This window comes from Zonotrichia albicollis, chromosome 10 (assembly GCF_047830755.1).
Source record: "Zonotrichia albicollis isolate bZonAlb1 chromosome 10, bZonAlb1.hap1, whole genome shotgun sequence".
NCBI lineage: Eukaryota > Metazoa > Chordata > Aves > Passeriformes > Passerellidae > Zonotrichia > Zonotrichia albicollis.
In genome coordinates, this window is record NC_133828.1 from 26,738,934 (window position 1) to 26,766,470 (window position 27,537).

Consider the following 27,537-nt stretch of genomic DNA (forward strand, 5'->3'; position numbering starts at 1 on the left):
CAGTACAGAAAATTAGTAACAAGTCTGTAGTTAACAGAATGAAAACCATCATGCAATAGAAATTAAGTTAAAAGTCTAGTTCCTTATCCTTTGGGAAAGAAAAAATTGATAACAGGAGCCTTTTTGCTATTGGCCAATCGCCATGGCAGTAAGGGGTGGCTGGGGGTAGAAAACAAGCCTGTGATGTGTGAGTAAAACAGGATCAGCTCCCAGAAGCTCTGAACTACTGCAGGGACACAGATTACAGGTCAGGGCAGCTGACGAGTGCTCATATAGTATTTATTTATGAATCAGTCTCACCTGTTAATGCACCAATTCAAACAAAAGGAAATCGGTATTAAATATGTATTTCATTAATTCAGGTCTGATTATCACATAAGTTTTTAACTACAGACAAATTTTTATTCACATATATTACCCACTACCAGAGTCTGAGGCTTATCTATATATAAACAATGAAACTTGGAACATATGCATGCATATCATGGGTAATTTGAAGAGTTCAAAGTAAAGAATGCTTCAGAGATTTACTACCTAATGAAGGTTAGTCTGTAATACAGAAAATTTTAGGAGCAAAAACTTTTACTTTTCAGAAAGATATACTGTTTCAGATTGGACTTTACAGAGGCCGAGTAGCAAATTTGTACCAGGTTAGTGTTTCAGCAAAAGAAGATCCCTGCAAAGTCAAAGTTAACTGTATTAAAAGTTACACAGATCCAAGAACGTGCTTGTAATTCATATATAAAACAAAACAATGCAAGGTCTGATTTTCAATGATCTCAATACATTTCCAAGTCCATTGCTGAATGCATCCATTGCTCCCTGTGCTGTGGTTGGGCTGACAGCGGGTTTGGCTCCCCTGCAGGCAGGCAGGCAGCCCTAGGCCGGGATGCGGGTGGCAGCCTCCTCCTCGGCGTCGGCCCTGTTGGCGTTGATCTCCGCCAGCGTCCGCCCGAAGCGCGTCCACTCGTCCCCACGGGGAACGGCGATTTGCTGTGACACACACAGTGCTACTGAAACCTCCTGAGAAACAGCTCAGCTCTGCTCAATGGCACAGCACTTCCACAGTGTTCACAAGAGGCTCCCGTTCCAGAGAAGCTTACCTTTATTCTAGTCTAAGCATCAAAAGCTCTAACTAATAAAGAAGCAGAATTTGAGACTCCTGCACTGAAGTATAAAATCACGTTATTACAAGCTTGTGCTATGTGTCTGCACCTGAGAGACTGCCTTCAAAGGGAATGCTAATGCTATATCCTCATGCCATCCATTAGCCCTGTACTGCTGCAGTACACATACTTGCAAGAGCAACCCCTTTCCTGTAAGAACAAAATCAAGGCTGCTCCACGGCAAAATTTTTGTTTGTTACTTCTCAAGCTAGGATCAGAATTCGTATGTGCCACAGTTACATAGAAGATAAAATTTCTGTTAAAAAACCATCGGTTTTTATTTCACCAGCCTTACAGTAAAGCTTTTTCAATTTGACTGGATGACAGCATGGTAAAAAGTTATGCTAGAACACCTTAAATAAAACACTGCTAGGAAATATTAATTCAAAAATACAAATTAAACTTAACTATTCTTCCTCTAGTGACAGGAGAAAAAAATGCAAGGCAAGCTGCTAAATAAAGAAACACAAATGTTTGTAATATACTTTGCACAATGCATGACATACATACCTCTCCCACGTCATATATAACTATTTGTCCCTCTGAATCTCCTACGGCAATCTCTCTCCCAGAATGTGTCCATCTCACTCGGTTCAGAGCAGGATTGCCCTCCACGGTGATACTTGCAGTGGGCACCTGCACCAATTTAAAACATTGCTAAAAATTCATCAGGTATCCATAAGCTAAAGATAACAGAACACACCTGGGGCATCCATGCTGCAGCAAAAGAAGTGCCCAACACTTCAAGTGGTGCATGGAATGCAGATCAAAGACACTGTTCACAGTCCAAACACCTCAGTGGCCTTAAGCTATCACCAGTGCCAAGACCAAAATGTCCCTTGGCCAAAGTACAAACATCTGCTATCAAAAGGCACATCTGCACTCTTCTTGTGGGACAGGAGGCCCAGACACTTCCAGGCAGTGACGAGGCACCCTGGGATCTCAGGAAGATGATGACACAGGACAGGGACGAAAGCAGCTGTTTTGCCAGGTCAAGCCCTGTCCAAAAGGCTAGAGCAGGTAATTCCAATGTAAAGCCACAGGCTGGCATATAGTCCTACAACTGTCTTCTATATGCAGCTTTCAGACAGTGAAATTTAAATACTAAGTATCTGTCAGGTTTCTCCTCTGATCTTCCTCCAGCAAATACTGGAAAAGGTTGCCACTATAACGAAGTTTATAAGCCACACCAGAAAAGCAAGCACTCAATTCACTAAGTTAGGAACAAATGGCACTGTCACTGCAGTATTACCGTGGCAATAGGAACAGCAGTGGTGTGTGGTAACAGGTTTGTTCACACTGCTGTAGGCTGACAAGGCTCAGGGTGGGAGGTCTATAATCACTTTCACAACACGGATCAGTGTCACACCAACAGATGCTTTGCTCTCTTGTTATAGGTAAAACAATTTAATTACTGCTGTTATTCATTAAGAGGAGTCATTTGTAACCCTGTAATCAAAGAATGCTATCTACTACACAGAAACTACTGGAACTACAGAATATTTAAAAATAACAACAAAAAACCAAGCTGTGGTAAAAAAACCCCACAAACTATGGTAAACACCCAACTTTTTAAGAGTACAAACAATTTTCCAGCTGCATTTGACAGTTAACCTGAATTCTCACCTCAGTATCATTGTTGAGATTCCACAGGTCAAGCCTGCCCATCCCATCCACACAGGCAAACAAGGCAGGGTGAGTTGGAGACCACATCACATCATAAACATAATCAGAATTGTCTTCAAAGGAGTAGAGAGGTTTGTTATTCTGAAATGAAGCAAAGATAACAATGTGATACCCAGACCCTACATTTCAAAATTATAAAACTAAAAGGTAAGGCAAAATACAGAACTTCAACAGTATTACCAGCAATAAGTAAAAAGTGATTTGCATTTTGACTTTCTTTAAAAAAACACCACTGCAAAAATCAGCCAAAACCTAAAGCTTTTTATTATTAAATGCTTCCTTTTTTTCCCAAAGCATGCAGCCAGTTTTCTGGCTGCTACTATAAAACAATCAATAGCAAGCCAATTATAAATTGTAAATTTAATGATTTAAGAATCTTGTAAATCAAGCCAATGATAATTCAGTGACTATTACAGAGAGATTTTAACTCTGCTTCCTCTGCTTTGCATTCCTAAGGGCATCAGACTAACAGAGAAAGAAGTAATTCTGGCAATGGAAATGACAGATATTTCATTTGTGACATCATCAAGTTTAATTGACATTAGTTTTGGTGCTGTCCCTTATTCCTCAAAAAAATTGTAGCAAAACATTTGCCTTATGAATATATGAGATAATTGACTTTATAACATGATTTACATTTGATTACATTGTAATCATTGTTGATAACAAAGGGCAAAAGTTGAAAAGAATGGATCAGAAATACACAAATGATGTTCAAGCTGAAAGCGAAGTTTTACACTGTTAATCTTAGTTCTGCTCATCAGCTGTCTCCTCTTTGCAGGACTGCAGCTAAGAACCTCAGAACTTCACACAATTTGACTTCAGGTTTGTGAACTTCCTTAAGTAGCTGACATTACAGCACCACCTTGTGTCAAGGGCTATGAAGAAAACCACTGAACTATCTAAGTTACCTTCGTTGTCCAAAGCTTTACTGTCCAGTCAAAAGAAGAGGTGACAAAAAGATGTGAGAAGTCTACAGGTCCAACTGCTGCATGGCAGTTGATACCTGTGATTGGTCCCTGGTGTCCTTCAAACATCTCACTGATTCCAGCTTTGCTGTTTCAGAATATACAACCAAGGTTAATTGATTTGGAAACCAAACATCTGCAGACAGAGATAGCACTGAAATGCAATTTAAATACAGCCCCAAGAAGATTTTGCTGCCTCGCATGGATGTTACCTCACTGCCAAAGCCTTCACCACAACAGGATCACGGAAGACCAGGCTTGAAAACAGGCCTTAAGTTCAACATGTATTTTCTACTAACTGTAAGTGCTAAAATATATCCTTGGGACAGGAGACTCATTCAGGTACCAGTCCACACATCTAACTATATTGTCCTGCAAGCAGTAGCTACAACTTCAATTCATCCAAAGAATAAAATCCAGACTCAGGAATAAGCATGAAACTCCCATTAAATTAAGAGAAGTTGCATACACTTTAAGGTTCAGACATAAACCAGTAACAATATATCCCTAATATCCTCCTATCGAGGGTGATGAAAAAGGAGGGAAACAGATGGGAAAGATGTTACACAAAAGTGATACAATTTGGGGTATTTTGGAACCAAAAAAGCTGTGCAGCAAGGTGATGTGTATTTGAGATGAAACCTGGACACTCAATTGTATTTAAGAAAGCAATTGATAAGATACAGTCAGACAATTTCAAAATAGATTGAACAGCAGGAGAATAGCCAGCCAATTTAAGATCTGTGCGTGATGTTACTGTACAATTATCTACAAAACTGATAGGAAGTTTGGAATGTTCTGCTACAATTCAAATGAATAAAACCACAGTGACCTAGGCTGTCCTCATCAACACAAACAACTCATAACACCAATGCAATATTCCAATCATTTCTGTTTTTAATGAAGCTCTTACTCAGGAAAAAGTGCACTGGAATTCAGACAGATACTATCAACTCCTTCAGTGCATAGGAGAAAGTATGAACTTAAAAAAATGTTGACTGTAAAGTATGCAGGAACTCATCCTTTCACTATTTTTACTTCCTTTGAAGAATTAAAGTTTGTATTCACCTGCCATGACGGCATGCAGTGTACACTGAGCCTTCTTCACTGCCAACAACAAAGTTGTTGACATCTCCAATAGGGAAAGACATGCAGGTAACAGCCACAGCCTTGGACTGTTTGTGAACCAGCTCCATGCTATCCTGTAGTGAAAATATCAGCAACTTACTTCATAAAAAGAAATATTAACACCTACAAAATCTTTTAGATTTCACAGAAGGCTTTTCTTTTTATTTTACTTGGATAGATTGGGCAGGAATAAGGAAGTTTGCTTAATAAATCGATTACATTTGTGTTCACCACTAACACAAGTACACCAAAACTATACAAAAGAAACAACAGAAAATATTTGATTCCACAGGTGGGGAAGTATTTTATCAAATATCAAGCTACCTGTGTTGGGAAAGTGTTGATTAAAGTTTATTAGATCAACTGAATTTTTAGTAAAATATTAATCTAGAATAGACACACACACACACACATATATATATATATATACATATATATATATCAAAAGCTATCTTACCTGTGGTTGGGAAAGCATATCCAAACTCCAAGAGCATATTTTCCCATCAGTTGAGATACTAATCAAATTATGAGCATTCTGGGTCCCAACAACATTTACACAGTACACTGGGTGCTAAGAAATAAAATATTATCAGAAAAGAATTTAGAAGTAATACCCGGTTCTGGTATAATTATTGTACCATGTAATTAATATATGGCTGCACCATTTAACAAAGCACAAAAGATCGATCCAAATCAAAAGTACAAATGATACTCCCCTATAAAACTGATACTTGTTTTTTCTTATGCTCTGATTTTTATGAATAGCCTGGTTCCTTAGTGTCAAAATACGGACACAAACATTTAAGCATTGCCAGTCAAGTGCACTGGACAGAATTTCCTAGACATGAAACACTTCTCAGGAGGGCACAGTCCTTGAAGCCATTTCAGCCCCTACCGTGTGAGCAGCAGCTGACAGTGGCGTTCTCTGCACCGGGGTTCTCTTATTGCTGCGATTGTCCCACAGCACGATCTGGCCCGAGTATGTGCCACCAACCACCAGATTGGGATGGAATTTTGCAAATGTAGCTGACATCACTGCAGACTGAAAGGACAAAAAACAAAATACACAAATGATCATTCAGTGACACTGTGTCTAAAACTGAAGGAAATGAGGCCAAATATCAGAACAACTTCTTTGCCTAAATTTATTCAGTACAGTATTTCACTGCCCAATTACTTAAGGATTCACCCACCCTTTGTAACCCCTCAATGGTCTTTTTGTTTCAATTTATAATTATAAAATTATAAAAGTTTTCCTCCTGTTTTCTTTCACGTGCATACATCTGTATTCCTCCTAGCACAGTTTATTAGCAAAGGAAGGCCTGGGAACACACAAGATTTTAATAATGTTTTGCCACATTCGGTAGTCATTATTTCTTAGAGAATGCAGAAATAAATTTTGATATAGTACAGTTACTTTTGCAATCTGGGCTTTGACAGTAATGTGACAATGAGGTTAAATTTTGATTCAACTGTGTAATTTTCCAAAATGATAGGAAAAATGTGGATATCCTGGGCTTGGCATAATGAAAGAGATATGCATGTTTTTATCTTTCAGAAAACTACTAGAAAACCCCCATCTGCCTTTTTCTTGATATATATATTTCTAGTTTTCATCCTTGTTCCATTTCCTCAGGCTGTCTTCATTTTATTCAGTAAACTAAGCTGTAGTATACAATCCCACTCAAGCCCCTTACATACAAACCTTTGTGGCTCAACTATTAGACAAGAAAGTTTTCCTGTTTTTTCTTTAAACAAAAAAAGAAAAGGAGTTCTCAAACAAGACTGAATTCTGAATGATGTCAGAAATTCTAGAACAGAATAGTATTTCTCAGCTGAAGTGTCTAGCTATGAACATCTATTGGCAAGTAAATGTGGTTAAAGTGAATGCCAGCCCAATGAAATTATTGTATTGACAAACATAAGGAAGGTACTTGTCCAAATTCATCAACACAAAATCCCTCCCAAGACAGAATCATACCTGGCAGTGAAAGACATACTCTGGGGTAGTTTTCTTGTACTTCATATTCCATACAAGGGCCACCCCATCAGGCTCGTGAGGCGCATCCTCGTTGTTGTTGTAAGAGGCTACAAGTAACTCTGGATACTGCATGGTAAGTGAGAAAGACTCAAAGTAAGCAAGATGACTGGTTGATGGTCCAGATAATCCTAGAATCTTTGTTTTCTTTTGCCAAAATAGGGTTAAAAACCACCTTGCATTATAAAGGCGTGAAAAACTGTCAGTAAAAACTGCAATTGTTGCTAATTTAGCTCCAACATCAGCATTAACATAGACACAGTTTTATTCCCACAGCATAACTTTATTTTAACATAACTTTTAAGTGAGCCTTCTTTTTAGCAAAGCTGAGTTACCTCTACCAAGCAGTCCATAAACCAAAACCAACTTTCTTCACAATCCAAATCTTTTGCTAACTCTCACAAAAGATTAACAGCTGTCTACTTTTTGCAAACCATGGAGCACATCAGGAACACCTTTAGAAATACAGCCTGTATCAACTGTGCTTTATGGGAATCAAATGCACAGAACTACAACAATTTAAAAAGTCAACAATTGACTTTAAGCATTGTTTTTTACCTGAGATGACCAGTCCAGACAACTGACAACACGATGCTTTGACCAACGTTCATCAAAAAACTGCCTATTTAAGGACAGTTTTGCTCCTGCTTGAATCTCTCTATAAAGACAATTAGGAGATATTGATCTTAGATCACTTTTTCAATTAGAAGTATTGGAAAGTCACAGAAAATTATTTAACATTCACATTACCCTTCTTTGTCCTCTAAGTCTCTTCCACTGTAGTCAAAGAAAATGTTGATTTGCTCAGAAAGGGCTCTTTCAACAATCCTTGTGGAGTGGTCAAAAAAACTTAAAAATTCTTCAGAATGCAAAATTTGTTGCTTTTCCTCCTCTGTGAGTTCATGAGGGGCAGCTGAAAAAAATTTATACAGACATTTTCTGGACTGCATGCTTTCACCAATTCTTTTCAAGAAAGAAAAACAGTATTTATCATTATTTTAAATAATTTTTGTATTTTATGTTTTGCTGGCTAATTAGTATTTAGCAACAAAATTAGTTTTAAATTAATAGAACAAAAAGTTTAAAAATGTATTGATGACTTTCTTTATAGCACTCAGAATGTCTTGAGAGGAACTGTACCTTCTTCCTCCTCCTCTTTTTTCAATGTTTTTTCTTCTTCAGGTTCAACTAATGGTTTTGGTGCAACCACATCATCTTCCTCCTCCTCATCTAAAGAGAAACATTATGGTAAGACCATCAGTGTTTCTAAAGGGGAACAGTAGTATTCTATATGAATCTCAAATAAGCTGATGTAAAATGGTATCATGTAGCTTAAAATGGTTGCATTTCTAAAATGTAATGCCAAGGATAACATTATCACAAACCAAAATATCATTGGAACACTGTCTCCACCTGGGTATCAGTTGCACTGAGTTACGGAGTTGCATAAACTGAAACAAGAAACGCAGGAAATTGTGAAGAATCCAAAGTGGCAATCTGTCTTACAGGCAGTTATGATTCCACACAGAACCATGCAGTGGATGTGTGTTCTGTGTAACACACTGACACATTAATGCTGCGGAATAAAGAAAATCAAATGTCTAAAATAGTCTACAGAGCAGCTGCTTACTTATGATCTGAAAGCATCAGTCTAATGGGTCTGCACATGGCATGAAGATGGCTTACATTAGCTTTCAGGTTGCTATTCTGAGAGGCAAATTTTGCTAAAGATAATAGCAGAGAGATTACATTTTTTCTGTCATTCTAGATGCAAGTCTCATTATCTGTATCATGTCTGGCAATGAAAACTTTTCAGGAAAATGTGTTTTCCCTAATTGCAATGAATAACATAAAATGTTAATGTTCAGGATTACTGACAAGGCTTACATCACTTTCTGCATTTCTACATTTTATTCTTTGAATATTGTAAACCAGAAAACACCTTTAAATTACTTAGAATTGTGGGATGTGCTGGCTTTTCTTCATCCACTTTCTAGAATAAGCTTCTGAAAAGATTTGTTTTTATTGGTTAAACAGCTACGTCATCTGCTTACAAGGGAATGGCAGCAGGAAGCTGCTGCATGCCTCATCACAAGTAATGAGACAGTATTCAACAGAGACTAGGCTTGTTTGTTGCAGCCATCTTCCTGACCCATGTTCAAAGTTATCTAACACAAAAAGTAAAAAAAAAAAACCAGAATCCACATGCATGCACACAAAAAGAGTAAAAAAAAAAGGGGTGGTCAAGGGATGGGAACCAGCTGCCAAGCCATGGTCCCAGCAGCCAGGCCAGCTGACTAGATAGCAACAACCAGATGGTACTGCAAGGATTGTCTCTCTGCTATGAGGTGGCAATGGGATGGCACAACATTTTTCTGCCTGACTGCTTCCAATCATGTCTTTTCCCAATGGCAAGCCTGTGCAATTACCAGCACTCCAGGAGGTCTACAGACAAGCCTTTACCCTGCAAACAAAATACAGCTTGTAGGCCATACCAGCTGCCAAACCACACACATAGTGATAGGTTTAAAGAGGGCTGAAAATCTTTCTAACTCCATAGTATAGGCAATAAAAATATAACTGTACCTGCAGGAAAGAAAGCTTTAAATGACACTGTATAATGCACACAATAATACAAACTCCAACTTAATCAAAATGATAATGACGTATGCCAATCCTACATTACTTGAAATTGAGCGATTTTTATGTTCTGACAAGTTTACAGAACTAGGATAAATGGCATGAATGATTTCAATATATGCTCATACTTTTGAACCAAATGGTGAAGGTTAAAATCTTTCCTTTCAAGGGCCTCAATCAGCCACAAAGGAAAACAGTAATCACTGTCTTTTCAGCCAGCCCAACCGCATTTGTCAGCCCTTTCTCCGTCAATGCAGCCAGAGCAATCAACCTGCCAAACATTCAGAATGGAAAAACAATCTGAAAATACAGGGTATAATGCACCTGCCAGTGAAAATGGCCATTTCAAGAAAAGCTAGTGATCTCAGTGACCCTGCTGAGGAGGCGGTGGTGCAAAGGGGAAAGAACCCGTAAAAGAATTCTTAGTGATCTCCACTCTCTTGCACATTGACACTTCCTTACAAAGCATGCCAATTACAGCTTTTGTGCTACTTAAAAAAAAATGAAAGCTTTTTTGGGCAAAATAATCACGCAAAGAAACAGAAAGACACTGCTCCTTTTTCGATGGATTCGCACGCACAGTGGACTCAGAACGTGAAAACTGTCTAACTTGTGGCCATTTTAAACAAGGGAACTCTTCATGTCAAATAACTACAGGTGTGAACAATGATTAATTCAAAAATGCAGTATGAGCTAACACACATGACTTTGAGAACAACACACATAGGATCATGTATTCAAATTATGGTCACTTGGATCAAAATCCCCCTCTTTTTTGCCCTGCCAATCAATCTTGCAGAATTAAATGATGCCTTCAAATTTAGAAATTTGGTTTTGGGTCACCCTGTATACATTATTCTAGCTTTGAAAGTCCCAAATTAGAAATTTCAGCCCAACCCCCCATTAGTCATACTACACTGATTCTAAGTACCATTTTCAGTGACAGGAGTCAAATTCTTGTCAAATGTAGATGGTCAACCCCTTAGTGCTATATGACCTTCTAATCTACATATTTTATTCAAAAGATCATATAGTTTATTGCTCCTGCCTTTTAATGTTTGAAACATAAATGGCATATATTATACAGAGCTCTAAATTCCTTCATAGTACTTTCACAGCATACAGCCAGCTGATACTACTGCATTTAAATGCAGGATCCAGCATTTATTTTAATATTCTCAAAGTATCAGTCTTGAAAGTGAACATGTCATCTCACTGATTTATCTGTAACTGCATAAATCTAAAACCTTCTCTCTGAAGAAGAATCACACGCAAACTTTCTTATTAAGGGATCTGGAGGAAAAAACCCCAAAATTAAAAAAAATTCCCCACATATACAAGTTCTTGACCTCATTATCCAAAACTAGAATGCTTTCTATTCCAAACCCAGGAAGCTTTCTCACAGTTCACAAAAGGCACCATCACTAAGGTTATGGACCAAAAAAAAAGAGATAGGAAAAGTAATTAAAACAAAGATTTCTTGTCTCTCCTTCATCTTGATTTTATTTAATAGCAGGCCAGATACCAGAATTTGCAAGGAATTAGCATAACAATAATACACTACCCAGAAAACACTGAAACATTGGGCAGACTATTTCTGAAAAACTTCCAGTCTACTAAGTCAAGAACCCATGAAACTGTCATGCATTGCATTTATCTCAAGTCAGCTACCTAAATTTGAAACCTCAAAGGCACTCCATAACTGCATCCACCTTATTCATTACTGACTGTATCTACTGGCATTTTAAGCCACTTCAATTTTAAGTGTACCAAATATGATTTCAGATTAAAAAAAAGGCTGCAAAGACTTGGAAAAGTCACAGGGCCTCGAAGACAGGAGATGAGACTCTATGTCATATCAACATATCAATGAATATTCATTATAATACGCTAAGGGATTAACTCCATGTTGTTTCTGACAGGCAATTAGGGATCTAAAGTTACAAACTGAGCAGTAAAGTAGCTGCTATTTTTATGCAATCTTTAATAGAAATAAATGTCTTGCCAATGAATGCTAAAAACAGATTTAATGAACCACTGAATTTTTACTTTGAGTTAACATCAAAATTGTGATGTATTTTGGCAAGACAGAAAGAAAAGCAGTGCTTTGCTAGCAATGACACTGTAGAGTGTGATGCAGTTGTCTCAGTAATCTGTTGCTGCAGAGTAGGTTAATCAAAGTTAAATCACCTGTGAAATGGGTGGCTTTTGTTAAGCTGAATGTCTTCACATCAAGTTTTCCTATCTGTATTTCTGTACATTTAGGGCATGTACTAGCTAATACAAAATCACACAATATTCTGAGTTGGAAGGGACCCACAAGGACCATACAGGAATATACAATGGTCCATTATTTCTTTGAAAAATATTAAAATTAAAATATTGTACCAGCATCCAAGAAGCAAATCCTATACATCGTATTTTTATTACTCTGCTTAATATTTTAATTCTGTGTCCTGGAGATGTTAGCAGACAATTAGTCCTTAAGGAGTGGAGTTAATGCAGAATTAACTGTCTGCAGCCAGCTGTGATTGCACATGCACAGTATTGTACAGCAGCACTAAGCAGCAAGTACCCAGTTAGTCCTGGAAAGCCTTAATTGTGACAGCTGAACAAAATCATATTCCCCTATACACCCATCTTTATTTGGATTAACTGATTACTAGGAGAGACCTCAATTTTATTGTTTTCTAATATATAAGAATCAATTTCCCTAAGGCAGTTTCTCAAATACTCTGAGGTCCTAATAAATCAACATTTTAGTACTGCAATAAAATAATGGAAGTTATGAGAACTGCTAGAACACTAAATGCCTTCATCTCCTAAGGAAGCTGCCACATTTCAAAATTAATTAAACTGTTATGTGAAGCCAAACCAGGCATTTCCAAATGCCTAGTTTTATTTGAGGACATGAAGTCTCTCCTATTTAACTCACTTGGTATGTGTTGCCCCAAATATTTCCAGAACTAAAACTGGTTTACTTCTACTTCCTATCTGTCTCACCAGACAGACTGGCTGCAGTTGGAATGTTTCTTAATTTAGCTTACAATGTAACTACATAACCACTGCAGCACACAGAACTGGAACAAAGAGAACTATTTAGTCTGGTGTTTGGTGTGGGTTTGTTGGGTTTATTTTACATGCTGTCCTCCCCCACCAAATCAGATCTTTGCACAAGTGGACCTAAACAAGTAGAATGACAGCAGAGCATATCTAATAAAAAATTGCTTCTGTTCTCCTTTTTCAAAACGACGGCTCCAACAGCACTTTAAAATCTCAATATATTATGAAGGGTCCAGTTTACTTCAGTTTATAAGAAGCTGTGAACACTGAGTTAACCCAGCTCAGATGGAAATTGCTGCTGGATAAGGAAGCTACTGCAGGTGTAAGTTCAGTTGCAAGCTCCACTTTCAAGTGTACTTCACAAGGCTATTTTTGCTCACAGTATATGCACCCAGATAAGTTCTTCTCACTCAGACTGTGAGAAGAAATAAGAATCAATAAGATATATTTTACAGAATTTAAATTTATCTAATTGAACCCTGTAAGTTCAGCATATTGCTTTTGCCAATTGTTTAAACAGTTTAAAATTTTCTTTACCAAGAGAAATATCCTACCTAGTGACTCCTTTTTTCTAGGTAGCATGAATTATTCTTTCTTTTTAAACCTATGCCAATGATATCTTTCAGATATCATTGTCAAATGGGAACATAGACCTTTGTTATTAATGTATTCAGGTGGTCTTAAGATAAACCTTAAAAAGATCTTCAACACTGAAATGATGAAAAGACACCTGTGAATTTTGTGAAGCATTTGAAATAAATATATTTTTAAAAATTATGATGGCCCTCAAGAAATCAGTATTTGTAAGGTGGAATGGATCAGGAGACAATGCATGCATTGAGACCACTTTCTGGTAAATGCAGAACTAGAGATGACCACTGTTCCACTCCACTACAGCACACCTCAACTGCAGCCCATCTACAGTGAAACTCAGATCATACAATCCCAAGCAATTTCTACTGTCAGCAGGCAGCAGAAGTAGAACTCCTCAAGTATCTAAACTGTGACCTAAGTCTTCAGATTCCATGAACCTGACAGAGGGGAGGAAAAAAGACCTGAAGGGTTAGAGAAAGGAAATGTTGAGGGCATGGGAGAAATGAAAGCAGGAAAACCCCAAACACCTACCTGTGCAGGGATACAGATAAAATGAAGAATAGAAAAGAAACACAGTTAAGAGAAAAATCATATCCTCTGGCTCACAGAATAATGAAGTTTGAAAGATATATTCTTGCATAAACACCCAAAAGTTCACATACCAAAGAGCAGGAAAATGCAAAATTATGAATGTAGAAGTAGGTCCTAAAATTGCTAACACAGACACATACTCATCTGCCAAGTTACATCTGGATCCTTAAACACCATAAATGCAAAATATATCCTATTTATTTATCTGCTGTCAGCTAATTTAAGTAACTTGGTGTTTAATCTGAATATATACTAGGAGTGTGAAAATACCACATATTAGTAGCAAGAGTGATGTTAAGAGAGATGCAGAACAACAGTAACAGCTAAGCAAAACCTACAAAAACTTAGTAATAGAATTCATAAAAATTATCTCACAAATCAACCTTCATTTACCTTATTAAGTTTCCAGATCACAAGTGCTAGTTCTAATTCAGCCAGTCATCATTATTATATTAAAAGAAACAAAAAATAACTTAATAGTAATAAATTAACCATTCACCTTCCTTGGGCTGAGTCATGACAGGTGTTTGTGTCTCCTTTGTATAGGTAACAATTTCTCGAGGAGGAAAGTCAACTTGTGTAATTTTGGCCATTCCAAGTTTAACAGGTCCACGTCTAAAAATCAAGAAAAAAACCAATTTTATTATTTCACATTTTGCTTAGAATAATACCCAAGTCATTAAGTCACAGCACTGCTTAATCAAACTTAAATCCAGTGGAAACTGGGAACAAGTCACACGATTTTGACAACTATTTTATCATTATTGTTTAAAATCAGCAACTATTTATACATCTGTGGCAAAAAGGAAGATGTGCACATATAAATATCCGGACATTAGGATATAATTTAAAACTTTTTTGCTCTTTGTGCTTGACCAGAATACTGCCACATATATGATACATCTCTATTATCAGGGGTACAGATCTACTCCCAAGTCATGCTTGTACAGCAACAGTTCTAGGATTATAAAGCTTGAAAACCAACTTAGTTATACTGAAGGAAAAAGCATTTTGTAGTCTTTTAACTTTGCTGCCCTTTTTTGTCCACTTCTAAAACTTTGCTGCCCTTTTTTGTCCACCTCTAAGATACTATCTAGAATGCAGAACTGCCAGGCTGACCTGGAACTCAGACTGACAAATAATTTAACCATAATACATCATTTCAGAGCACAAAAGTGAAAACCTCTGAGCTTTCTGACTTTAATGAAGGTAGATATAGCTAGCATCATACAACACAATATACATTCCAAAACCTGCACAACATTAATTCAGGCATTGTACCTTCTGTAAAACCTAATTGCAGTATGTACTGTAATAATACTGCAATGACCCAACAATTTACCTATATCAGATTTAGTTTCTTTTTATCCACTCCTCTCCCAAGATAAAAGCAGAAGAGTAACTCCTTTTGAAAGGTTTTCGTGGGCAGAATCATAATTCTCAGCACACAATATAGGTTTTAGTTAGTGCTTATAATGAGCTACAGCTTTTATTAACATATTTGTAAGAAAAGATGGGAGTTGCTCTGTTTTTAAATACAGTCATGCTAACCTTTTTATTTTAAATAAATGACTTCTTAAAGTTTATATTTTCTTAAAGAAAGACTCAAAGAAATCATAACTTGTGTTTATTGGAAATAAGCATCTAATGTATATTAAATTATATTGCAAGCAAACCGTGCTAACTCTAGGGACAGTGAATTTCTATTAATTACAAAACAGTTTCTTAACAACAACAACAACTATGAGTCTTAAAGGAAAAAATGCTCATACTTATTATTCATAAGCACATGAAAGAGGGAGTAGAAGAAATCTATGCAATACCCCAGATCGGAATCAGAGTGGAGCTGAAGAACTGATGGATCAGTATCCCAATGCAGCGTCCTGGTAGCCCAGGTTGAACAATCATGCAGCATTAGCAAAAAAGGCCAGAGATTAGTGAAGCAAATATACACTATGAAACTCTAGAGTTACAGCAAGCTTATAGTTATTTTATTGTTCACAAGAAACAAGGCAATGCAACATCAGTTAAGGGAAATTCAGCAAACATTCAGTGCAATAACACATGCAGTAAATACAAAAGTTAAGAAGCAAACAGAATTCAGAGCTATTAGCAAAGAATTAAATTATTTTAAAGGTTGAAAATTAAAGGTCTGCAAACAAATGTTGCCTTAATGAAAGGCAAATAAAAGTATTTTAAATACTGATAAGAACCACTAAAAACTTGAAATTCCTTTCAAAATATGTTCAGATTTCTTCAAGTTATATGAAGACAGATTTGTTAACATAACATAAACTTGCCCAGAGCAGTAAATATGTGGAGGAAACTGTCATATTGGTAAAGGAAATGAATCAACACATAAGCCTTTTGGTAGTGGGGCAAAAAAAGCATTTCCACTGGGATAAAGAACTGCTAGAGTTTCCAAGATGTGACATTGCAGTAATTATGGGTTAAGCACTGCCTTGGGCTTGCAAGTGTCATCAGAGTTAGAGCCAACTCCATCTAAGACACTTAAAATCTCTTATAAATTGTGGGCTTTATATTAATAATATGTTTCAAAGTCACGTGGAATAACAAACAGAATGGATCCATTTCAAGTTGTACTAGAAGAAATAGCAAGGGGAAAATCAATATTCCCTCCACCTTCATTTCTAGCCTTCATCCCTTCTTCAGAAATTTTCATCTAGTCTACTGGCTATCAGGCTTAGGCAGAATTTTAGAAAAACACTTGCAAGAGATTAGCAGATTAACCTACATGCATTATCTGCATTTTTAAAAATAATGTTTCTGAATAAAAAAAAAAGAATATGCAATATTTTACTATGATAAGTCAATAAAAGACCTTTTTACATTTTTATCTCATACATGGTAAGTATTAACTATTAACTAGGTGCAGAATTTCTAAAGTTAAAGTTGATCTGAAAAATATACACACAATGCCATAAAAGCTCATAAATATGGGTGTGCCATGCATGACCCTGTTCTAGTGCAAAGTGTGCATTAGGACTATTCATCATAACTTAATTAGGAATTAAAAATCCACCATCTTCATATATAGCCAGTCAACTGCATCCACAGCAACAGCTTAATACCCAAATCTCCAAAACCTTTTCATATCTTTTGTGCCTTAGAGAACCCATCGTTTTAGCCTAAAGTTAATTACTTTGAGCATACTTATTCATTAGATCTCTGCTGTCTATCTTGACCAAAGAGATTTAAGCTTAAGGGTTTAATTTGGTCCCTGAGACTTGAAGCTGGGTATTGCTTATATGTTGTACAACCACAAACAAAACCAGACCACCATCCCAATGTCCATGTTGCAAAGAACACCTCAGCTTCAGATACAGGTGCTGCATCACCACAATACCTGTCCAATATTTTCTCAACTTTTTCAATCATGTTTGAGGGGAACTTGGGGGAAAGGCTATAAACATAAAATGCTCCAACTTCTGCACCTCTTTAAGATCTAGCCCTTAATGATGTAGTTTTCCTGCTTTCAAAGCATTATTTTCATTTTCCTGCTTCAGTGGGACAATGGACTGTCCTTTAAAATAGTTGAAGCTAACAAGCAGTACAGGAGATACTCTTTTAAATAAAGGTAACATTCTAAGATAAAATTTACCTCTTCTATATATACTAAATAATGCAAAATACTGTTTGTTTTCAGTTTGTTTTGCCTTCAGTCAAATGAATTTATCTACAAACTTCAGTGAACAAATTTCCCATTCCTCCACATATGTCCAGATTTCTCTGTATTCAGGCACTTTCCTAACAATTCCTATATATCTAAAAATATTTTCTGTTTTTAAATTAATTCTATGAAACATTCACCAGCCTAAAAGTAAACCAGCTGTATTCTTTTTGAGTGTTGGACTTGCATTCTTGACTGAGGAAAAAAAAGAAAGAACCAGAATCAAACTAGGAAACAAGACTCTTTACTAATGGTAAGACAGATGGAAGTAACAGCAGGAGCACAGGCTGAATGCTGCTCTACTACTTACTGAAAGAGTTACTGACAAGATTCAGCACCACTGAGGAGGTGATGAGATATATTCATAATATATCTCATATTGGTAGGAGTCACCTATGAAATGCCATGTATAACACCAAGGGATATCACTGAGTCCAACTTTGGTGTTCAAAATTATGAACTTGTTCTAATAAACCAGGATGTAGACACCCATTTACTGGGGCAAGGGAAGAACCCACTGGTGGGAGAACAAGCAAGGGGATTCCAACAGGGATTCCATAATGCCTCCAATTTAGCTGTACATTCATACCTGCATGCTTTAAAGATCACAATCCTGGGACAGATTTAAAGTTTGAAAATGCATGAAGCTTTTGGGATTCAGGATATGGGTTTTCTCAAGGCTTAATAAGAAAATGCCTGCATACAACATTGCATTACTATATTTGAGAACACACAGAGTGCAGCGCATGGATGAAGGAGAAATAAATGCCATATACAATGTGGCATTCCATTCCAGGTATGTGGCCTATGCATATGGTTTCATACTGAATTTAAATTAGGTGTGAATGGAAAGAAAATATTTTCTTTTAAAAAGTCATCATCAAATACTTCTTGGTTTTTTTCTTCTAGTGAACATAAACACATATATAAATATATTTTTAAAAGACAATTTAATAAGCAATAAACAACAATTTAAAATAATTAAAATTTGTTTGTCACTCAATTAAGGAACAATTATATTGGTTAATTAACATGACAGGCAAACAAGATCATACCTGAGCACTCTTCACAAAAAGTCTGATTTATTCTGTTTTAACTGAGCGATTTCTACTTAGAAACAGACACTATGTAACCTTTGTTCAGGTCATTAGTCTCTTGAATATTTTCAGATTAAGATGTATATAGTTATTCATGCATAATCCACATGCACACAAGATGTTACTGCAGTCTTTTTATAAGATGTTTCAAAGCAGTCTAACCTTTGACTCCTTTTCCAAAATGGCAACAGTAACTGATAACTGCTGCAGTTACTGTGCTTTAACTAAACTTCATCCACAGTACATACTTACTAAATTTCAAGTACATAAACTTCACTTGCTGAGAATATCTTACCAATATTAATAGGCAGCTACTGCTCTTATTTGCAGACTGTGCATGGGAAACAGTAGAAATACCTTTTGGAAGTGGTGTTTTCCTGCCTTATCACCCATATATCACCACTTGAAATATTTAACAGAAATATTTATCTGATTCTTCTTTAGAGCAGCATGTCTCAAACCACTCAAAGAACTGGACAAAAAAATGTGACAAGTATTGGCACTGAAAAAAGGTCAAAACAATAATGGCTGTTGTGATGGAGTTATGTTTTGACAAAATAAAAGACTGCAAGTGCTGTAATTGTGCTACACAGATGAAGTAAAATAAAGAGAAATATGGTTCTGAGTAAGGGAAAAATAAAATCAGAAGTAATGCAAAGTTTGCAGACAGCACCTCTTATCAGATTAACTAAGTGTGGGAAAAAGCAAATAGCCTATCATCCATACCCATCCTCCTTTATAAGAAGCTGAGAAGAGTGCGGAAGTTAAGAGTTTTTGAGTTTGTTATTATCCCAGGACACTCATTTTACTTCAAACTTGCAAGTTTAAACAACTCCACATGAATGCTGGCAACTTCAAATGAGGAAGTATAGTTGCATTTGAAATTTTAAAGTAAAATATTTGTGCAAAACAGTCACTTTTGACAGATTCAACACTGTAACCTCATTTTATTATAATAAAATAATTAACCTTGACTTCTTTTAAAGCTTAATTACTCGGAGCCCAGGTATTGAGCAAAGGAACAGGGCAAGGAAAGTGACTTACCTGGATCCAACAGCACCATCCCCCGAGTCCTGGCTGCCGGCCTCGCTGGGCGTACTCACGGATTTGGAGGACGGAGAGGTAGGAGGAGGGACTAAATAGTGAAACAGACAGGTATCCGCTGTTACTACCCGCAGAGGAGGCACAGCTTAGGATGTTTGCAAATTAATTAAAAATGAAGGATTAAAAAAAAGTGATGGCAAACGAAAAAATAAACATGGATGAAAATGAACAGTAGAAAGAGAGGGGAAAAGACAATGTTAACAATTCATGCTGGATTTTCATGCAATTGTTTGGTGTTTATGCATCTCGAGCGTACAAAAAGACATGGAGGGGAAGACATTTAAGAGAAAATGAATTGAAAATAATATTTTTAAACTGAACTTCTGACAAATGATGACACTGCTTTTCAAAGGGTAATGTCCACTGATTCATGTTACTTAAATATAGAAAAAATAGTTGTTAATACAGCTCTGACATTAGTTTTTCTTAAAGATTAGACAATGAATATGTTTAACTGGCAATGTTATTTCAAAACATATAATCACCAAACTGTGGACCAAAAAAGTGGCTGTGTCATACAGCATCCTGTTATTTTTGTTCTAGGTTGAATCAAATCAACATAAATCTTGTGTATTACAAAGTTTCTAGTATTAGGTCTTCAGAATGACTTTTTTTTCTGGACAGTAAACAGTCTAGTACCATTGTATTTAAACTTCTTAAGTGTCAGTTCATTTCCTGCTAGTAGATGAAGACTGCACTTAGCATTTGAAAAGTAATACTCTTTCTGGAAGTGATATATAATGAATGACATAATGCAATCTGATACAAAGCTACTTTGGTATTTCTTTCAACTTTTCTTTTTAGAAATGGTCATTTTTAATGAAACTTAGGGTTTAAACACAAGAATCAAGGGTGTTTTTCAGCAATATGTAAAGCATTCACTACTTAGCAACCCTTAAAAACCCTTTAATCAACTGAACACAAATTATTTAAACTGCTGCCTACTCTGTCAACAGTTAAGAGAGAACTCTGAATTTAGGTCTGCAAGGTTTCTACAGAATTTTTAGAAATCACAAGTATATTGTGAATTCTACAGAAGTTTTCTACCCCATCTCAAAACAGAGACATGGTTCTGATTGACAAAAACTCTCCCTTAATTTTACCAAAGTAACAGTGAATTCTTCAATTCATTAAAAATTTCATTCCTCCTAGGGGAGAGACCTTTTTTATAGGTCTTGAGTTGTTTTTCATAAATTCATACATACACACATTTAGACTTTGTACTTATACAACCAGGGGCATGTAAGAATATATAAATCCTTAACTCATGCTCGCCAGGTTAATCTAGAGCAAAGGAGCTGCCCCAGGCCTCGGCTTTGCCATCTGTGTGCGTTTTCAGGACGCGGTGAGGCCGCGGGCCAGTGCTGGTGCTGCAGCGCTCTCTTGTGGGGAAAGCGATTCTCGGGAACCCCTGCCCAAAACTGAGCCCAGTCCCACTGAAGGACCGACACTCTTATGAAAAGACCTGATGGAACTTCACCTATCCCAGAGGATTAAACTGTAAAATCTTTTTGAAAATAATTCTGGTTCACTAACTTAAGGCTTCTTATATAGTCAATATGGTAGATATCATGCTAACACTGATACAGTCCCTTCTCCTGTAACAGAGTGCTCTCTCTCTAGCAGTTAACAGCACAGCAATTGCCTTAGGAATTAACACAGTTTTCTAGGAAAGAATCTAATGTCAAGCAACTCCCCTCCACTGAGAGTGTGAGCACGAGGTACCTCAGCTGCACACCAACCAGCTCAGCCACGAGTCAGATCACCTCAGGCACACAATCACTGCACTTGCCAGCACGCAGTCAGCACAAAAGCAGCTTGAGCCTTTGGCATGCTAACTGCAGGCAAGCAGGACATCTTAACTCGATTAAGGATCAATATCAGACCTGGTTATCTCGAAAGGACACAGACTGAATTCCCTGCATACACTGAAGGGCGTGATTAAATAGCAGCTCAGTGGAATTGAACACAACATGCAGGGGTGTGCCCCACTCTTGCATGTCAGCACCTCTGAGTTGTTCATGAACACCTACTCTAAGCATACACATTAACCTGCTTTGAGGACTGGCTATTCTGTGCCTTTCAGATTCTCTGCCAGATGTGAAAAAAATCAACAACCACATACATTCCTACAAAAATTTAATCTATAGTGTGCCTTGGCACACTATATGCAAGGGAACTGTTCAACTATCAGTCTAGCAAAGAAAATCTGTAGCTGGTCAGAACTGATTTCTTGAACAGCTGCACACTGGTGCTAACACAGCCAAATGGAGTCTCTCAACTATTAAAACAGTTTGAATTACCAAAAATGACTGCTGGGGCTGTTGGAATCTAATCAGCTATAATGCTGTTCACTTCTGAACACTTGAGGATTACACAAAAGCAATTATGAAAATATAATCACAGATATATGTGTAAGAAATTATTACTATTTTATTTACAAACCCAATTGAATAGAGCCACAAGAAGCCAAACTGATCAGCTTTAAACTGCTTTGATTTCAGAATTGGAGACAAAAAGCAGAGTTGCATTATCATGTTCCTTGCTTTCATCTTCCACAGGGATGTGCCTAAGTAAAGGCAAAAAGCAAGAACCAATATGCAACCACATCCAAGAGCTGCACAGACACCAATCACCAGCCTTGGAAGCTAATTTTTACATTTAGTGTTTTTATTCCTCCATCAAAGTCAGTCAGGTATTTGAGATAGGAAAAACTAGGGTGTGAAAGATGAGGAAAAGAAAAAAGCCAACTCCATACAAAAATATCAGCATTAAAATTTGGCATTGTGGAAAAGAGTAAGGAAAAAAAATAGAGGAGAATAATGAGCATGAAAAATAGGAGGGGATAAGAAAATGCATACATGATATTTTAACTAATATACTTCAAATAATCCACTAAGTGTAAATGATGTTATTTTATAAAATAATTTTATGTAATGTGTACTGAAGCACATCATTTGACATTTATAACAGATCATGAAGGACAAAAGAGTATAAAACCCAGACATGTATAACCCTGAAAAAGTGGCCAGAGAATTGTTAGTTATATAAATACCTCAATCCTAACAAAAACAAACAAACAAACAAAAAAACCCCCACCACCACAAAAAACAAACCAAAACAAAAAACAACACAAAGCCCCAAAAAACACTTTACCCCCCTAAAAATAAAAAATCTCCCAAGCATTTATTTCAAACAAACAGTAACATTCCTACCAACAGGAGATTCAGATGTCAACCCCATGCTCTGAAGCAATGCTTCCGCTTCTCTTCTCTTCTTTTCAAGATCAGATTCTTCTTGTACTGGAAGAACCTCTTTCTTCTGGTCAGTCTAAAAATTATTTAATAAATAAATTACAGTCTTTAACCTTTCACTTATTTTGAGACCCTACAGGAGTTTTTTAATACTGAAACCTATCAACTCTATTAGATATTCAATTTCAATAATTCTGATTGTTCTTTTCTGCAGATAAAGTAAACAGACAGAAATAACAATGTTCCAAAGCTTTGGTACTGTCTTTAAAGGACATATATAAACACACAAAAAGGGTCTGTGTATTTGCCAAAATTACTAACACTTTATAAGATTAAGAGTACCTTTTTTCACATTAATCCTAAGCACTGTAAAATGCAAATAATGACAAAACCATCCTGTACCTGGGTGTAAAGGTATTTTAGAGATAGTCATGTGGTTCCTATTTTAAAATTACAAGAACTGTGTCAAAGAAAAGTAGTTTTCTTTGTGTTATCTGCTAGATATAAAAGAATACACCCCCACCCTCTTTGATTTAGAAATAATGCAAGTTCTATTGCAAAAGATGCCAAACACTCTCTATCTTTCTACTCTTAGTTAGCTGCTTTTTAAAAAAGCAATTCTGGCAATACAATGCTGCAAGGTCATTAGGACATAATTTGAGCTATTTCTTTCTCCTTTCTGTCTGAATCATGTGGTTGGCAGCTGCCCAGTCGTCAGTCATATGCTGATTTAGAACACCAACTAGATCATAACCAAAACACAGAAAAGTAATGAAAAAGTACCCAAAACATACCAGTAGAAGTTTCTTTTATGAGATACAATTTGCATTCAGGAGAAACAGTAATATATCACCGATTATCACATACTGAGCAGTGAGAAATCCAGAAGACTGTAACAAACTAAATGTAACACACAAGCACCATATACATCCTGAGTATTGCTCATTTTAAAATTCAGCCTACAGATAGGCCAAAGAGCAGAAGAACATAGCACATGGTTTGTACAATGACAATAATGACAGTCAGGTAATTCCTACACACATCCTCAGAATTGTATTTCAGAAATGAGTTCTTTAGATTAGACCTATCACAACTCATTAAGCCGAGCTTTCATGCAACAGATCACAGTGATTTGATTAATGATGTCACATGCAGAGATAGTTCTAGAAATCTAAACTTTATGCTAGTGTAAGATACTAATTTTAATTTTTTTTCTTAATCCAGTTTATCATAACGACAGTTGAAAAGAAAAGAGTAGGTGTTTACGTTATTAGAAAATGAAAGTGCTACATTTATATTAACACCAACCATTAAACAGACACTCCCTGAACAGGACACAGAAAATGATTGGTACATTATGTGAACCTACTCTTAAACTTCAGGCAAGTGACATATGCAAGTCAAACTGAAAATTATTTCTTACTTCTTTCTTCTTTCTTTCTTCCTCCTTTCTCTTCTTCTCCTCTCTGATTTGAGCTAATCGTTGTTTCTTGCGCTCCAACTCCGCCTTCAGCTCACTTTTGTCAGACATGGCTGCAACACTGAGCAACAGAAATCATGTCACTGTTTGGCTTTTGTTTGGGTGGCTTTTTTTAGGTTGTCTTTGTTTGTTTGTTTGGTTTACATCTTTTCAATATAGCAGCTCTTCTTTCCAGAAGCTATCCTCAAAGAAATTACCCTAGCTTACCAAAACCAGCTTACCAGAAGCCTGAGTCAACAATAACTGAAAAAACCCACATTCCTACTTCTATTTCCCTTTCACTTAACACATTCTCAATACTAAAGTGATTGACTTAAAACAAACAGATAGAACCATGACATGACGACACCATCTATTTCTAAGGTAGGTCTGATGCTCTTTGAAGGAACTACTTTGAAAAAACCTTAGGCACTGATGTGACTATTTGATCTTGCCATAAGATTTTTGCAGCTACAAAACCACCTGCAAGACTGAAAACAGCAAGAAAAGCAGCAAGACAATATTTCTCTATCATTTTTCACTTCAAAATATTGGCATGCTATAACTTAACAGGATGCAAGCTATATATCCTTCCACAGAGCATTATATGATTCAAAGAAAAGATTTATTAAAACATTTAGTAGGATTACTACAAATGATAAGGCATGTAAGTACAAATGTGTGATCTGAGAAAACTGTAAAACACGTGCATTATAACTTTTTTTTCAAAACTGTTAGCCTGCTAATAAATTGGTGGATTGTTTAAGGACAAAAATGCTACAAAAAGTTTTCTATGTAACTAACTCAAATACAAACAAGGTCAACAATGAAAGGTGAAAAACCCTGTAAATTTAGAACTTCGTAAAGACTTCGAACACAGGTAAGAAAAACTGTGAATGTGCTAGGTGAAGAAGAACTTAATTTTACTGTTTTTAAGCAAAGTCAAGTCAGCAAAGAAAATGCACAAGTAGTCCTATAACAAATTAGGTGACTATAAATGCTTTTACAGTAAGATTGACAATAAGGATACAAGATTAGGTGTTAGTAATGTGCCTGTGTGCTAGTTCAAAATAAAGAATGCTTGCAAGTGTTTGCATAGCACAGCTAAGCACAGAAAGGGATGCAAAATGCTGCAAGCCTCATACGCCTAACCCCACATCCTAGTAATACGTATACCGGAGGCAGTGTGTGTATTCCTTCATGTCGTCTGTTAGCACTAAGGTGCTAATGAATAAATAACCCAGAGTCAGCATTTTCCAATGGCATTCCCGTGTCCCTTTAAAGCAGCAGCAGGAAAGCGCGTTGTCACACCATGGACTGCCGCCCGTGCAGTGCCAGCAGCACAAACCGAGCGGAGCCGAGGGGAGCCCAGCCCATCCCGCCTGGAGATGACCGCGGTGCGCACCTGGTGCCGCCAGAACCGAAGTCCCCACCCAAACCCCAGCCCGGCAGCCCGCACAGGGTCGCCCCACGCCCCGAGGCCCGGGAGAAGGCGGCACCCCCGGCCTCTGCCGCCCAGCGAGCCGGGCCGCCCCCGGCCCCACCCGGCTGCCACAGCCTTCGCTGCACAGGGCGAGGCCGAAGGAAGGCGCGTTCCCACCGGCCGGCGGCAGCGCTACCCGCGGCTCGGGCCCCCGCGGCTGCACCTGCCCGCGGCTCCTCCCGCGGCTCCTGCCCTGCGCCCGCTGCCCTCGGCCCCGCGCCCCTTCCGCAGCCGCACAAAGGCGCCGACAGCTGGCAGGCGGCTGCCGACGGCACGCGCCGAGGGTCAAACCAGCTCCGAAGGCGTTGCGGAATGCGCGGAAATCTACGGAAATTGCGGAAGGACACTGAAATCTGTGCAGTGAAACACCCAATACCCCACTCGTCCACACCGTAAGGGCCGGCAATCGGAAAGGACTTAACACGGAGAACGAGCGCGAAGCGACGCAGGAATAGGGCCGTTCCCGAGGCCCGGCGCCACACCCCTCTGGCGGGGCGCTGGCTGGCGAAATCGCTTAGAGAACGACGACACCCAGCATGCATCGCGCACCGCGCGTTGCATGATGGGAGCTGTAGTCTTCCGGAGTGGGGACACGCTAGCACCCTGCACTCGGCGTCCGCAGGGCGCGGGGAGCGAGCGCCACCGCCTGCCGTGGAGTGCGTGCGCGCATGCGCGCCGTGCTCCAGTTCGCTGGGGGCGGGGGCGCGCGGGGAGCTCCCCTCACGGACGCCCCGGCAGCGGCCCCGGCAGGGCAGGGCCGGCCGAGGCGGGATCCCTGTGCGGGACAGCGCCCTCAGCTCTGCTTTGGCTTCCGGGCAGTGAGGGACAATCCACGTTAGGCCCCTCCCGCAGCCGAGCGAGGAAACCAGTCATGTCGGTAGAACTGTGTGGGTTTAACCGCGGGGCCCACGTGCGGCCGGTAGCCATGATCCCTGCAGTGAGCTGGCGGTAACGAGTGTAAGAGCCTGGTGCGGTGTGGGCGTCAGGCCGTGACAAAATGGCCCCCGCGGATGGTGCTCGGCAGCCGGTGGCGTTGGGCCGCCCTGGCGACATGGCGGATCCCACCGTGAGCGTCCTGCAGGAGTGAACTTGCACAGCTCATTTTGATGCAGCTCCAAACTGGTAGCAAGTGACTTTGCTGTTTCCCACTCGTCCTGAATAAATAAGTATATTGTCCTTTGTATCCAGTGGAAACCTCTATCAGAATCCTGTGCCTGTTTTTGGTAACTGCTGGGCCAGTGCTGCTGGCTTCTATCTCAGTGGAGTGCAGGGTGCCCCAGCCTGCTGATCTGCCAGAACTGTGCCTGCCAAAGCAGAGTTGCAGGGAAGATTGCTGTTCACAACACCCTGCGAAGTGAAGTATTTGGAGGCTATAAGCCCAGAGCAGGTTAATTTTTCTGCTGTTACAGAGTTGGAATAATTTATTTGCAATAAATGGATCTACAAATAGTTATTCCTGGCAAGTGTAGTTTTGAAACTTGCCCTGACAAGTCCTGGAAAAAGGCTTCATTTGCAGCCTAGCTTTGTAGCAGTCCTGTTAGGTACAATAAACTGAACAGGTTGGTTGGTACTTTG

General features: G+C 38.2%; 1 protein-coding gene across 7 annotated transcripts; it reads right to left on the bottom strand.

Annotated features, from left to right (window-relative positions):
• Positions 1–260: 260 nt before the first annotated feature.
• Positions 261–26,491, bottom strand: DYNC1I2 (dynein cytoplasmic 1 intermediate chain 2). Of its 7 annotated transcripts, none has more exons than XM_005484057.4 (17): positions 26,354–26,491; positions 24,444–24,561; positions 22,982–23,096; positions 19,707–19,851; positions 15,698–15,757; positions 14,374–14,489; positions 8,127–8,216; positions 7,737–7,899; positions 7,545–7,644; positions 6,930–7,055; positions 5,844–5,990; positions 5,406–5,519; positions 4,889–5,022; positions 3,764–3,908; positions 2,793–2,933; positions 1,677–1,802; positions 261–993 (listed from the first exon to the last, which is right to left on the bottom strand). In XM_005484057.4, the coding sequence occupies exons 2-17, from the start codon at positions 24,549–24,551 to the stop codon at positions 880–882; spliced, it is 1,944 nt and encodes a 647-aa protein (XP_005484114.1). In that variant the 5' UTR covers positions 24,552–24,561; positions 26,354–26,491; the 3' UTR covers positions 261–879. The 7 variants fall into 7 exon arrangements, with proteins under 7 accessions (XP_005484114.1, XP_074404599.1, XP_005484113.1 ...); XM_074548498.1 differs by having other exon boundaries at positions 26,339–26,470; XM_005484056.4 differs by lacking the exon at positions 26,354–26,491 and adding an exon at positions 26,126–26,285.
• Between the last annotated feature and the right edge of the window lie 1,046 nt (positions 26,492–27,537).